At 55.5% G+C, this 14907-nt stretch overlaps 1 protein-coding gene across 1 annotated transcript in view; it reads left to right on the plus strand.

Annotated features, from left to right (window-relative positions):
• The first annotated feature begins 1793 nt into the window (after positions 1-1793).
• TTBK1 (tau tubulin kinase 1) overlaps positions 1794-14907 on the plus strand; it is a 41624-nt gene continuing 28510 nt past the window's right edge. The window contains exons 1-10 of the mRNA XM_027959193.3: positions 1794-2042; positions 4982-5143; positions 10167-10314; positions 10561-10634; positions 10832-10972; positions 11918-12022; positions 12440-12505; positions 12922-13014; positions 13100-13225; positions 14536-14690. Of these exons, the coding sequence (XP_027814994.1) occupies positions 5036-5143; positions 10167-10314; positions 10561-10634; positions 10832-10972; positions 11918-12022; positions 12440-12505; positions 12922-13014; positions 13100-13225; positions 14536-14690 (1016 nt within the window). The 5' untranslated portion in view covers positions 1794-2042; positions 4982-5035. The remainder of the gene's footprint in view (positions 2043-4981; positions 5144-10166; positions 10315-10560; positions 10635-10831; positions 10973-11917; positions 12023-12439; positions 12506-12921; positions 13015-13099; positions 13226-14535; positions 14691-14907) is intronic.

Below are 14907 nucleotides of genomic sequence, written 5' to 3' on the forward strand. Positions count from 1 at the left end.
AATGGAGAGGAAACACTCTCCTTACCTCAGCACACAAAGCCCTTCATTCATGACCTGGCACAAGGTCACCCCCAGCGCACCACATGCTGTCTTCTCAGCCTGGAAGTCCCTCCCACCCTTTGCCCTGGCCCCACTCATCAGTTGAGAAATCCCTACATATTCTTCAAATTACAGTTGAGTGCACCTCCTCCAAGAAGCCTCCTATGATTACTCTTGCAGATTCAGTGACCCTTCTTCCCAGCATGGAGGTTAGGGGCACAGACCCTGTGACCAGGGTTTGAATTTCAGCTCTGCCACTTGTTAGCTGTGTTTGTGTAACTTAAGGCAAATTACTCCACCTCTCTGCATCTTAGTTTCCTCATCTACAAAATGGGCATAATGACACAGACCTAGAGAACACAGGTGGGAAAGGATGAACTGGGAGATTGAGATTGACATGTATACACTATTGACACTATGTATTAAATAAATAACTCGTGAGAACCTACTGTATAACACAGGGAATTCTACTCAGTGCTCTGTGGTGACCTAAATGGGAAGGAAATCCAGAAAAGAGACCATATATGTGTATATTACAGCTGATTCACTTTGCTATACAGAAGAAACTAACACAACATTTTAAAGCAACTATACTCCAATAAAGAGTAATTTAAGGACTGCCCTAGTGATCCTGTGGTTAAGAATCCTCCTGCCAATGCAGGGGACACTGGTTCGATCCCTGGTCTGGGAAGATCCCACATGCTAGGGCAGCTAAGCCCATGTGGCACAACTACTGAAGCCCGCTCGCTTTAGAGCCCCTGCTCTACAAACAAGAGAAGCCATAGCAGTGAGAAGCCGGCATATCACAACTAGAGAGTAGCCCCTGCTTGCTGCAACTAGAAAAAGCCCATGTAGCAACAAAGACCCAACACAGACTAATTAATTAGTTAAAGCTAATATATAAAATAAAGTGGGCATAACAATAGTATGCTACCTCAAAGGGTTGTTATGAAGGTTAAATGAATCAACACGTGGAAACTCAGAACAGCGTCTGGCAGGAGTAAATCACTACTATTATTATTGCTGTCATCACGATTGTTGAAATTAGTGTGCATTTGTTGAGGACAAGAGGGATGGAAGGAAGGGAACTGAGAGAAACAAAATGCAAAGTATGCTCAGGGAATGTTGAGTAATCCAATATGTCCAGAAGGGTATTAATAGCTTCTCTGGGCTCATATTGTGGAGAATGCTTTATGTCACGGTAAGGAGTGTTCATCCCATTTGGTGAGAAAAACAAAGAGAGTTTGTCAACAGATGGGAGAAAGGGCCAAAGAAAGAAAGGTCCGGGTTGAGCCAGGAGGTAAGGAGGTAAGAGTTATAGGTGAGTGATGGTGTTAGAAGAAAAGGGGAGGGGACTTATGAGAGGATGGGTACAGGTGAGGGGAAATGAATTTAGAGGAAAATAATATGAATGTATGGAAGATGTTGTGGGAGAAGCAGTTGAGGCTGATGGAAACAAGTGAGGAGTGATAGGGACACGCTGGGAGTGGGGAAGATAAAGGGTGATGGGGACAGGTGAGGTTTGTGGGGACAGGTAAAGAATGACGGCACTACTGGGGGGTGGAGGTCAAGTGAATGGCAGAGGCCAGTGAGCAGAACCTTAGGAGTCGGAGCAGTTCGATCCGAGAGAGAGTCGTAGAGTCGCAGTAGGGGAGAAAGGAGCAGAGTGGACTGTGATGTCAGAGCAAGGACGATGATGTAAGAGCCTGGGGCGGTGAGGAGGTGATGTCAGGGCTGGTGCTGATGCTGGCGGCGCAGTGCATTGTGGGCAGCTCCCCGCTCTGCTGCTGCCGCCGCTGTCGCCCGAGAAGGATCGGGGCCGGGCCGGACCGGGCCGGGATGGTCCCGGTCGGGAGGCCGCCGCCACCGCCGCCCGAGGGAGCGGGCCACCCAGCGCCGCACTGAGCCGCCCCCGTCCCAGCTCCGCCCCGGCCCCGGGGGATGCGCCGCCCCGAGCCGCTGCCTCCGCCGCCGCAGCCGCAGCCGCAGCGGGCACAGAGCAGGTGAGGCGAGGCGAGGCGAGGCGGGGCGGGGCGCGGCCGGCGGGCCGGGCGGGGGTCGGGGAGGGGGCTCCTTCTGGGGACCCATCGGGCCTCGGCCTGGCCCAGCTCCCAGTGCAGCCTTCTCCAGCTCCCCCTCCCTGTGCCGGCTCTGTCTCCGTCTCCACCCGAGCTGGGACGTTGGCCTACACAGCCTGGGCCGCATCCCGAGGCCTGGAACGGCGCCCCGCCGCCCGCACTTACCCACGCTCTCCAGCCTGTGCTCCCGGGGTGCTGTCCCCCGCTGCTCTGCCAGTCACGGTCCCTACGGCTTCACTCTCCTGGCACTCCTGACAGTCCTCTCCGCTGTCTCCATGACCCCTCTCCCTTGTCCCCAGTCCCTCGGTTCCTCCCAGCAGCCTCCTTACCTACTTCCTCACCCCTGGACTGTGCCCGGGAGCCCCTCTCATAGTCCTGTCCCCTCCTCACCTGTCATGCTTATCCTTCACCTGTCTCTATCCGGTGTACCCCCTCTGATCCTGTCTCCCCTTGTCCCTTCCGTTCCCCTCTGCCCCCTTCCACACTTCTCTGCACCTGTTCCCATTACTCCTCACCGATCTCCCACACTTCTCTCTACCTGGGCTCCCACATTCCTACGCACACCTGGCTTACACCTTGCACAGGTGCACATCAACACCTATATGTGCATATGCCATGATGAGCTCCCAGCCACCTGGGTACACCCCCCACCACACACACACATCACTGGTCCCACTCTCTCATACACACACAGTCGCTGACAGATACTCATAAAACCTCCTCCACAAGCCCTCTCTCACAACACATGTATGCCTCTATACACTAAAGGGTCCTGAGGGGGCAATCATGGGGTAGGTCAGTTCCTTGTGTTGGGTCATCCCACCTTAGCCTGGGCTGAGTGCAGTCCTCTGAAGCAGAGAGGGGAGGCTGGCAGGCAGGGAGAGGCAGGGAACCCTCATTTATCCACTTGCCTCCACTCCACCTTTTCCCACCTCACCTGTTCCTTCTTTGCCTGCCCATCTATAGAATGGGATCAGGACTCACATCATCCTCTTCAGTCTGTAGAATCCACCATCACAGGACTCGGAGGGCCCACCTGAGGTCACCCTGCTTAGTTCCTTAAGGCTCCCTCCCTCCTGGTTCAATTGCTTCTTCAATCTTGCCCTCCACCTGTCTCCTCCACCTTTATTCCAGATTGCCCCATCCCTCCCCCTCCTGCCATTGCCCCCATTGCCCTCTGAATACCTGATGCCCCATTTGCCACTTGGCAGAAGGAAGGCAGAAGCCTATTTGATATCCCCAGTCCTGACACTCTGAAGTTGCGTGGATTGGAGGAAACAGTCAGCTGAGTCATTTGGCAGAAAAAGAGTGGCAATGTTCCTCCCCCTGTAGATCCCTCATGGCACACCATGACCTGTTGAAGATGGTTTCCCCACCTTCACTACCCCACGCTGCCTGGATGGCCAGACACAGGAGCCCTGGGCAATGAGTCCATCCCAAGTGAACTGAGACTCATGGAGTTCCTGCCCCATCCATAGGTATCCTAGGCACTTTCCTCCTCTCCACATCCCCCACCATACCCAGCCTGAGGAACTTCCTTCCATCTGTGACTGTCCAGGGTCCCTGGGAGGGCAGAGCCATGTGCTTATGAAAAGTGTAGAGGGAAAGAAGAGAGGAAAAGATCCATTCCTGTACTGGGTTGGCAGAGATCTCAAAAAGCCATCTCTTTTGGCCCCTGTCTACACAGAGGCACCTCACCCACTGGCAGACACCAAAGCATATATAAGTACACATGGATACAGATGTACACAAAGACACATAGACACACACACACACAGAAAGACACACAAAGACATAAACACACTCACACAGAATGTACACACACAGACACACACATGCGCACCAGTGACATTTCCCTGGGTAACACTGGCTGGCTTTCCCAGCCCTCGCACTCCTCCTGATATCCAGCTTCTACCTATCCAAAGGGGACAAGAGCTGTGTTCCTTCCTGAGCTGACACAGAAAGGTGTGGGCAGAGGCTCTCTTGTCCACTGCCATCCAGACCCCCTGCCGCCCAGCATTCTCCTGCCTTCTCTTAGACTGTTTCCACTTCCCCACTCTCCTCACTTCCCCCCAGTTTAGCTCCCTTTCTCCCTCTGAGTGGCCACAGGGCTCCTTACCTCTAAAATCCACATCTGAGTCCATCGCCTGATGTCCACCCCATTGCTCACATCCTTGCTTCTCACCCCCCGTGGCCGTGACCATGGTTTGGGCTCAGCTCTGAGAATGGTGGCAGCCTCCTCACTCAGCACCATCCTCAAGGGGCTGTTGGGTAGCACCTCATTTTCAGATGATCATCTCTCCCACGGTCGATTAGGGCACCCTGTCATTGTGGGGTGGGTCTTCCCTGGGTCACCCTTTGGTCAGCAAGTCTCCCCTTTCAACGAGCCTCAGATGCACAGTTTCCCGGGCACGGTGCGGCATGGAAAATGTGTGGGTGTGGGGACCACAGATCGGATCCCCAAGCTGGGCCTTCTTGGCTCCGGTCTCCCTGCTCAAGCACCCATCCCAGTCTTGTGTCCTCCTCAGTTAGCAAGTCTTCCCCACGTTTGTCAGCATCTGTCTCTGGGAAACGCTTTCCCCACAGCCTATTCACACATCATTTTCCTCTCCTTTCCCCATCACATGTGTCCCCATTGCTGGCTTTCACATCTCCAGTCTACAGTTTGCATCTCTTTCCTCTTCAACGGCATCTGTGGACTTCTACCTGGGTTTTTACACAATGCTTCCCCCAGTGACCCCTGGAGCATCTACCCAGTGGGCCAGGGAAGGATGCCAGCCAGGAGAACGGGTCGCCTCTTCCATATCTGCAAGTGGGTCCTGGGTCCTAGCCCGCCTCCCTCACAATCCCTCCCCACTCCCCAGGTAGATGGCCCCCTCAGGGCAGGCCCTGCGGACACCCCTCCCTCCGGCTGGCGAATGCAGTGCCTAGCGGCCGCTCTTAAGGACGAAACCAACATGAGTGGGGGAGGGGAGCAGGCCGACATCCTGCCGGCCAACTACGTGGTCAAGGATCGCTGGAAGGTGGTGAGTGAGTGACCCGGCGAGGCAGAGGGAGGGGAGCGGGGAGGATGGAAGGGGAGGGCTTGGAGTCCCGTTAAAACAGGTGCCTGCGGCGGCCCTACCCTAAGAGGGAGGTGCCACTGAGCTCCTTTGCACATGGCTTGCAGGTCGTTCTTTTGCCTACACTTGTGGACCATCGCTTTCTCCCGGTGCCCCCTCTCCAACCCCGCCGTCTCTCACCCCTTTCCCCTCTAGGTCATGTTGGTTGGGCCCAGCCTGAAACAACTCTTGGTTGGATGTCGGAGCGGGAGCTGCAGAGCTCAGGGAGGGGAAGAGGGCGGGGGTGGGGGAGGGGGCTCTTTCTCTGTTGGACCTTGGAGAAGGGCAGTGAGTGAGCCCCTCCTCTTCCGCAGAGGATAGAAAAGCCTGGGTTCGGGGAAAGAGGCCCTGCAGGCGGCTCCCACCGCATCCGCACTCCATCTTCTCCATCCACCCTCCTCCCCTCACGGCTTCCTGCGGCAGGTGCAACATGCCGAGACTCCATCTCCCAGCGTGCCTTGCTCCTCCAGCCCAGGACTTCAGGCTGCTCGGCCTGCTGGGAATTGTAGTCTGAGCCTCCTCAGGGCTTTGGGCCTCGGATGGGAGGGAGACGCGTGAGGGTCGAGGCAAAGGCTGTGCAGTGTATGCTGAATGGGACCTACTGTAGAAATACTGATTTGTTGTTGTTGTTGGTAACGCGGGAATCTTAGTTCCCCAACGAGGGATCGAACTTTGCCCCTCGGCAGTGGAAGCACAGTCCTGACCACGGGACAGAGGGTGGGGGCTCAACTCACCAGAGGTGCAGGGTTGAAAGGAGAGTGGGGCTGCCCGATTGCCCTGCAGGTTACCATGGCAACAACGCCCGTGGGCTGGTTTGCCGGTGGCCCAGGGAGAAGGGCGAAAGCTGCAACGAGTTGTCAGAGGAGTCCCTGGGACTCGGAGCAGGGGGTGAGAAGGGAGCGAGGGAAGCCAGAGAACAAGGGGATGGGCTGTCTGTGCCCCAGATGGGGCTTCTTGAGAGGGAAAGGGAGGGGACAGAAATCAGGAGAGGAGGATCCAGGGCAGGAATCAAAGGAATGCGGGTCTGACAAAGTGAGGCGTGTTCCTCCAAGACCCCAGCCCCAGAAGGTCCTGCTCAGGGTAGTTTCTGGCAGATTGGGGGCAGGAGGACTTTTGCACTGAAGAGGTGAGAAGAAGAGGGTGTTCACCAGCATAATGAGTTTGGGTTAGAACTTTCCTGTGCTTTTTGAGGGAGGGGGTGGGAGATGAGTGGGGAAAGAAGTGGTGGAGGTCGGGTCTGAGGACAGGGAGCAAGCCCTTACTCTTTGCCAAAGTGAACTCTCTTTCCCCTCACTCCGTCCCTGGACCCTGGAGAAATAGAGAGGGTGGGGTGCCAGATGCACCCCCTCAGCCAGTCTCCATGAGGGCCAGGAGTGAGGCACAGCTCAGGAACCAAGAACAAGCTGCCCAGATGGTCTATGCCAGGAGAAAAGGAGGGTCCATGACACTAGGTGGAGTATTTAAAAATGACAGCTTTCTTCTTGAGGGGTGCCTCTCAGAATCAGAATAAACAACTATAATAACAATAAAAACTTAGCATTTATTTTGAGCACGTACTGTGGCCAGGCAATGTGTAAAGTCTCTTACATGCCTGACCTCAACAACCTATGGGATAGATACCATTATTATTCCCATTTCACAGGCATGGAAACTGAGACACAAAGATGAGCTAACTTGCCAGGTTCCCATGACTGGCTGGTGAAACCAGGTCTATCTGATTGCTGGTGCAACAGTCACAGAGCTATGTCATTCATTTCCCAAGAATTAGCCTCTCCAAGAATCAAGATCACAGATCCAAGGGATAATTGTGACCTATTATAGTCCCACTCATTTTACAGAAGGAGAAAAGCAGAAACTCATCCTGGGTCACCCAGAGCTGGCCCAAGAAACCAGGTTTCCTTTTTCCTAAGTGAATGCTGGTCCTATTGTGTCCTATTGTATCGAGGTCCTTCAGCAGTGGAGGGGCTCCTGAAAAAATGTGGGAGGGAAGGAACAGGGTCTAGTTGTGAGAATGTTCCTGTTACTGGGAGTGGGCAAAGCTGTTCTGTGACTTTTGTGGGGCTTGGGCAGTCAGTTTTGCCTCCACTGGCCTCTTCAAAAATAAAAAAGTACTAAAAATTGCAATTGTGTGATTGCACTGCTATAATAAGGAATAAATTAATATTATATAACAAAAATTTTATCTAAAAGTTTATTTATTCCCCTTCTGACTTTAAAAGAAATTAGAACATTTTCATGGCCTTCTAAAAGTATTATTAGGGAACTAGCCTCTGTGCCCGGTGTACTCTCCTGCCCCCAGAGGTTCTGTAATGGGTGGGTAGGGGTGAGTAGGGAACTAAGAGAGGAGAAACACTGTTTGGAAGTGGAGGTGGTAGAGAAATACCCTTTGGTGTCCTGGGAAACTCGGGAGTAGATGTCAGAAATGTCTTGGGTGCCCCGAGCCCTCCTTACCATCTCTAACAAGCATTTTGGAACCTGGCAAATCTGGGCTTGAGTCTCAGCACTCATACTGTTAATGCCAGTATGGTCAACAGCTCCTACAAAATTGCAGTTAAGAGCATGGGTTCTGCATTAGATTGCATGTGCTAAGTCGCTTCAGTCGTGTCTGACTCTTAGCGATCCTATGGACCGTAGCCCGACAGGCTCCTCTGTTCATGGGATTCTCCAGGCAAGAATACTGGAGTGGGTTGCCATGTCCTCCTCCATGGGACCTTCCCGACCCAGGGATCAAACCCGGGTCTCTTGCATTGGCAAGCGAGTTATTTACCATTGCCTGGATTTAAATGAAACCTGGCTTTGCTACTTACTAGCAGTGCGAACTGGGGCAAGGGACTTAACTCTCTGCGCCTTAGTTTTCCTTTTGTGCAAAATGACAGCTCCTGTGAGTTGTTGAGAGCCTCTGGGGATGAGCTGAGATGAAATCTGTGAGTCAGGAGCAGACAGAACAGAAGGGTGGTGGTTGTACCCTCTCCCTTGCCCTTTTCTCCATATTGCCACAAAGAAAACCATAAAGGAATCTAGAAGATACTAGACTCTCCCCTGAGTTTAACGTTACCCAGAAGACCTGCCATGGGTTCGCTTGAGCCGGCCTCTGTTTCCTCCTGTTCAAAATTCTTCTAGAAGCCTGACCTTACCTTTTATCTCAAGCAGAGAGGGACCCTGGTGTCTCCCTGTTCTTCCTCAACCCTCTTTCTTGGGCACAAGAACCCAACCAGCCTTCCACTTGTCTTCTCAATCTTCCGGACATCCTCCTCTCTCTTTCTAGAGTGCTTACCACTGTGACCCGCTGGGAACTCCCAGTCCTCAGCTCTGCCCTGCCCCCTTTCCTCCACCGTTCCCATGTTTCAACCACCATTAAACATTTATTGGGCATGTGAGTGCTGAGTAAATGCTACAGGGGGAGGGTTCGGAGATGCGGGAGGCTCAGAGTCAGGAAGCCCAGCTGCAGCTATTGTGTTACAAGCCAGTTACAAGCCAACAGGACAGGAGTAAGGGCTCAGAAAGAGAGCAGGCTATTCATGATGGATGGACTTCCTTGGGAGGTGAGAATGGAACTGTACAGCTTTCTTTCTTTCTTTCTTTCTTTTTTCCTAGTGAGGCATTTTATTTGCCTGGATGTGTTACAACCCTAGAAAAAGAATCTCAGGATTTTCCCTCCTGTGGTTTTTTGTCTTGCTTCCTCACATTTCATGATGCCAGCTGGGGTTATCAGTACAATGAGACCACACTGATGGAGCGGGAACAGGTTATTCTGCCATTTTTCTAGATCTTTGAGTTGCTCCTCAAATCTGGGGCTGGTCCCCCTACACTTGTCTAACCTACCTATGACGTTCACAACAATTTTGCCAGCTCTGTGAGCACTGATGATTTCAAGCTCACCACTGTAACCATGCTTCACCATCACAGTTGGAAACTGGATGATGACTCTAGAGCATAGCCTGATAAGAACCTGGCATCTGCTTCTCTTTTTGTCATTGTTGATGCTCTTGAGAGCACCAGCCAGAACCTTCATGCACATCATTTTGGTGGCAAGGAAAGATGGCAGAAACATGTGCATCTTTCTTACACCAAACAAGTCCCCACTTAGAACTCAGCACCTTCTCCCCTGTTCCCCCATCTTTGCCAGCAGCATCCTCACTCTCCAAGAGCCCTGGGCCCCTGACTTGAAATGACTTTTAATCCTGCCCTCTAACTCAGCTTTGCTCATCTCCCCTGGCCAATTCTTCCTCTCTCACAGTTCTCCCCTGTCTTTTCTCACTCCCTGCCTGGGGATGCTGGAGGAGGGGGGCCCAGAGGGTCAGAGATCCACTGCAGTGCTCCCTGGGAACACAGATTTTCTCCAAACTTCCATCCCCACCATGTTCCCTGGGAGAGGAGACTCACCCTGGTTTTGGGCATCTGACCTCGGGCCTCAGGAGTGACGTGGGCAGAGAACACCCTTTGCTGAGTACCTGCCCCTCCAGACACTCTCCTCAAGATGCTCTCTGCCCCTGGTGTCATCTTTCAGGAGACTGCCAACCCCAGAAAGGGCTGGCCTCCCTGGGGGACCCACCTGAAACCGCGAGGTTCTGGAAATTAGTTTTGCTTCTGGATGGCGGCTGCTCAGTCTAGGTGGGGGATGGGGAGAGCATGGAATTTATGTCCTTTAAATGGCTCACAACAGCCCATTATCTCTTCAGAACCCTGCCTGGGTTTGTCTCCATTCTCTGTGGAGTCTCAGGTCTCATAACTTTCCCCCCTGCCCATGTGACGTGTGGCCCTGTGTGTGTGTGTTGAGGGGAGGAGTTGCTGAGCTGTCTGTCTCTGGCACTAGGAGAGGAGGGGGGAGCGCTGGTGGGTGGGGGATCCTCTCCTCCAAGGACACTGAAAGATGTGAGCCAGCAGTGGGTTGGGTGGAGACTCAGCCTGGTCCCCGTGCCCCTTCTTCCCCTCTCCCCTGTCTCTGTAGCTCAAAAAGATCGGGGGCGGGGGCTTTGGTGAGATCTACGAGGCCATGGACCTGCTGACCAGGGAGAATGTGGCTCTCAAGGTGGAGTCGGCCCAGCAACCCAAGCAGGTCCTCAAGATGGAGGTGGCCGTGCTCAAAAAGCTGCAAGGTGTGGGTCCAGGGCAGGCGGGGAGGGGAGGGGTGATGGAGCCCAGGGCTGGTAGGTGATGGGTGAGGGGCTATGGGACCCGAGTCCAAGAATCACGATGGGCTTAAGGTGCAGGGGGAGGTGGGAGAAGTGGCCAGGGCCCAGGGCTGGGGGACCAGGAATCAAGAGCTCCTCAGGAGCCCACCTTAGGGCTGGAAGTAGGGAAGACGGAGTGGGAGTTGGGAGAGCCCTGTCTGTGCCCCTCAGGGAAAGACCACGTGTGCAGGTTCATTGGCTGTGGCCGGAACGAGAAGTTCAACTACGTGGTGATGCAGCTCCAGGTGAGCCCCCACGGCCCAGCCTCCCTCTCTCTCCCCCAAGAGATCTGGTGGGGACGCCTGGGGTAGGATGGAGACTGTGGACTCCGGAGGAGCGGGGAGTGGGCACGAGCCTTAGCGGGGTGGCGAGGCTGGGCAGAGTGTCACGGTGGCGGTGGACTGCTGGATGGGAGCTGAGCAGGGCCCCACCCTCACCGCAGGGCCGGAACCTGGCTGACCTGCGCCGCAGTCAGCCGCGGGGCACCTTCACGCTGAGCACCACGCTGCGGCTGGGCAAGCAGATCCTGGAGTCCATCGAGGCCATCCACTCTGTGGGCTTCCTGCACCGCGACATCAAGCCGGTGAGGGTGCTCCCCTCCTCCGAAGCGCCCCCCACCTTCTCCCCTTTCCTGGGCCCCCTGTTTCTTCTCCAGAGCAGGGGTTGGGGCGGGGACAGCTTCTTCTGCCTGTCTGCTCCTCCTGCTCTCCATCTCCAGCACCGCCTCCTCGTCCCCACTGCCTCCCAGGAGCACCTCTGCCCACCCTTGGCCATGCCCATGGCATCCCCTCTCTTCTGTCCTCTTCCCTTTTCTCACCCCTGACCTGAATAGTCCTTGAACCTGGAAAAGTGAAGGGGTTGGGGAAAGATGGAGGGATTGAGGAAGAGGACCTAGGGGCTAGGGTTTGGGAAGAGATTCCAAGTAGCTAATTTTGTGACATCTTGGATCTTGGTGCTGGGGAAAAACCTCTCATTTAAAGTGGTGAGGGACTTGCCTGGTGGTCCAGTGGCTAAGACTCTCCACTCTCAGTTCAGGGGGCCCTGGTTTGATCCCTGGGCAGGGAACTAGATTCCACACGCTGCAACTAAGGCCCAAATAAATAAATAACAAATTAAAAAAAAAAGTGAAAACAGGCCCAGAAAGGTTGGTTGAATGGCCCAAAGTCACACAGCAAGGACAATGCTGGCCGCCTGGTGCCACCAAGCAGGACGGCTGCACTGGGCCACATGGTCCTGCCGGGAGTTCTGGGGGTTCCAAGCCAGGCGGCCTCGGCTGGGCCACCTCCTGCTGTGTGGTCTGGGAGAAGCCCCCAGCTGGCCCTCAGTTTCCTCCTCTCTAACATGGGGCTGGTCACGCCTGCCCCTCAGACGAGGGTCCGTGACTTGCTGCTCACGGTGATGTTTTCCTCTCATGTGAGTGTGAGGAGGGGTGGAGGGGCCCTCACCAGAGCTGTTTCTGGTGTCTCCTGAGGTGGGCCAGGTGGGCTTGGAGCCCACAGGTGGCCTCACAGCTGCTGTCTTCCCCCAGTCAAACTTTGCCATGGGCAGGCTGCCCTCCACCTACCGAAAGTGCTACATGTTGGATTTCGGGCTGGCCCGGCAGTACACCAACACCACGGGGGACGTCCGGCCTGTGAGTACCGCCGCTCACCGGAATCCTGGCGTCCTCACCTCAGCCCCTGATCTGGGGACCCTTCACCAGCCTTTCCTGAAGCTGCCTAGACAGGCCTGGCCTCAGTGTCACTCAGCACTGAATCCACATGCAGCCCGTTCCCTCTCCCCCGTGCTTCCGCGCCCTGTGGTCTGTCTGCCCACTCCGGTCAAGGGCAGACGAGCAGGGGCATCAAGCAGGGACAGGAGGCAGGTTTAAGACTGGGCTTGTGGGTCAGGTTGCTCTTGACCCACGTGATCCGGAGCGGGGATGGGGTTGGGGCCGAGGGGGAGGCTGGCAGGGCTAGAGTAGGCTGAGGAGGCTTGGTAAGCAGGGTTGAGATGTGGCCATGGTCAGGGACAGCGGGTGACATTCCTGGTGGTGTCCTCCCCTCTGCAGCCTCGGAATGTGGCCGGGTTTCGGGGGACTGTTCGCTATGCCTCGGTCAATGCCCACAAGAACCGGGTGAGTGGCTGGGCCGGGACTAGGGAAGGTAAGACGGTACAGGCACAGGTCAGGGGTGGGGTGTGCAGCTGTTGGGGTGGAGAGGAGCCCGAGGCAGGGGCTGGACACTGTCCCTCCAGAGACTCTGGAGGAGGGCTCCCCTGGTGTCTCCCCTTGACGTCACCTTCTTCCTTACTTGGGGGATCCCCTCCTCTCTGTCCCCACCACGAATCTCTGGAGGATGAGAAAACTCACACAGAACTTTTGACTGAGGGATCCTGTGTGTTGGTGGGTCAGGAGTGGAGCCATGGTTTCAGGGAGACCCTAGCTCTGCCCACAGGCACCCTGACTGGGGTCCCTCAGTGAAGGGTCAGCCCCCACTCCCAGAGAAGAACCTGAGAGCTGTGGGTGACCCCGCTCCGCACCCCCACCCCCAGGAGATGGGCCGCCACGATGACCTGTGGTCCCTTTTCTACATGCTGGTGGAGTTTGCAGTGGGTCAGCTGCCTTGGAGGAAGATCAAGGACAAGGTAAGGCCAGTACAGCTGGGCCTGGGGGTGGCGAGGACAGGGAGGGCAGCTGGGGCTCCATCTGCCGGTGCCCTCCTGCCTCCAGGAGCAGGTAGGGATGATCAAGGAGAAGTATGAGCACCGGATGCTGCTGAAGCACATGCCCTCCGAGTTCCACCTCTTCCTGGACCACATCGCCAGCCTCGACTACTTCACGAAGCCTGATTACCAGGTGGGAGCCTGCCGCCTGCTCCTGCACCCCCTTCTCTGTGGGTGGCCGTCTCCAGCACCATCTCTCCTGCTGAGGCCCCACGCCCCTGCCGGCTACGTCCCGAGCACCTCCCCTGCTCTTCCAACTGCAGGAAAGAAACTGTTCTCTGCTCTTGTAAACAGCAGTCACAGTTCCGATTTATCAAGAGCTCACCCTGCTCTCAGCACTTTTCCTCACTTAATTCATTTAAGCTTTAAAACAAGCCTTTGGCGACATTGCGTGTTCTTCATGTTATTATCCCAGCACTTAATCATTAATGAAACCAAGTGCTTTCGAGGACTTTACATCGAAACTCTGTAGGAGACCAAGTGGGATGATTGTCCCCATTTCACAGATGAGGAAACTGAGGCCTGGTTGCCTGGTGAGGAGCAGGGCAGGGCTCAGGCACACTTGCCTCCAAGTCCAGGGCTCTTTCCAAGGTGCCCTCACCACACTCCTATGGGACCTGCTGACCCTGATCAAAGAATGGGGGAAACAGTGTTCTGCCAGGACCTGCCATCTGCCAGGCATGGCCACACGCCTCAGGAGCACGGATAGTGTCAGGACCATAGTGGGCCCACAGTAAAGGGTCCGCTAGCAGAGAGAACTGTCTGGAGAAAGAGCTAAGTCAGAGCGGGAACGTCTGGGGGACTGCCACCTCCTCAACCCAGAGACCCGGTTGTTGGCAGAGATCCCTTACTCGGGTAGTCGGGAGACCATGCCCCTTAGTCCTAACTGAGCCTCATGGGGTCCCCCAGACCACAGCTTCCAGCACACCCTGTGCTGAGCCCTGTGGCTGGCTGCTAGAAATGTAGAGGCGGCAGGTAGGCCTGTGAACAGTTCAGACTGAGGCTGTGTGGGCGAGGGAATCAGGGAAGGCTTCAGATGGGAGAGAGCGGTGGGCTGGGCACTGCAGGCAGACAAAGCTTTCTGTGCAGAGGTATGACCCCAGGTGGTGGGTTTGGGAAACTGCTGCTGCTGCTGTGTCCGCGGAGCCGGTGGCGATGGCAGAGGAGGCTGGGGACAGGAATGAGCGGGACACATCTCCAAGGGCTCGTGTCCAGCCAGGGGGGAGCTGAAGTCCAGACGATAATTTGCATGCTGATTTGCATATCGTGTGCATGTTTTCATTTAAAATCAATGTGCCCTTCTCCTTCCAATGCCCCCTCTTGGCCCCTCCCTGTCCTGGAAGGCCTCTGTCTTCCCCTCTGCAACCCCAGCACCTGCCCCCCACCTCCTGGCTAGCCCCCGGGGTCACCGCTCTGTCCTCCCACCACCCCCACCCCCTGCAGTTGATCATGTCAGTGTTTGAGAACAGCATGAAGGAGCGGGGCATTGCCGAGAACGAGGCCTTTGACTGGGAGAAGGCGGGCAATGACGCCCTCCTGTCCACGAGCACCTCCACCCCGCCCCAGCAGAACACCCGGCAGACGGCAGCCATGTTTGGGTGAGTCTCAGGAGGGGCGATGGCCCTGTGGGGGGGGGCAAATGACCCCTGCCCCTAGGTGTCACCTGGGAAGCCAGCCCTCTCCTCCTCTTCCTACCGGGACACCACCTGGCTGTCTCTCCTGTTCTCAGTGCTCAGAAGCGGGGCTCTTGAATCCCAGGAAGTCCCACCACGTCTCCACCTTCAATCTGGGCCTGCAATGGACATCCTTATTTGG

The sequence above is a fragment of the Ovis aries genome, chromosome 20 (genome assembly GCF_016772045.2).
Source record: "Ovis aries strain OAR_USU_Benz2616 breed Rambouillet chromosome 20, ARS-UI_Ramb_v3.0, whole genome shotgun sequence".
NCBI classification, from domain to species: Eukaryota; Metazoa; Chordata; class Mammalia; order Artiodactyla; family Bovidae; genus Ovis; species Ovis aries.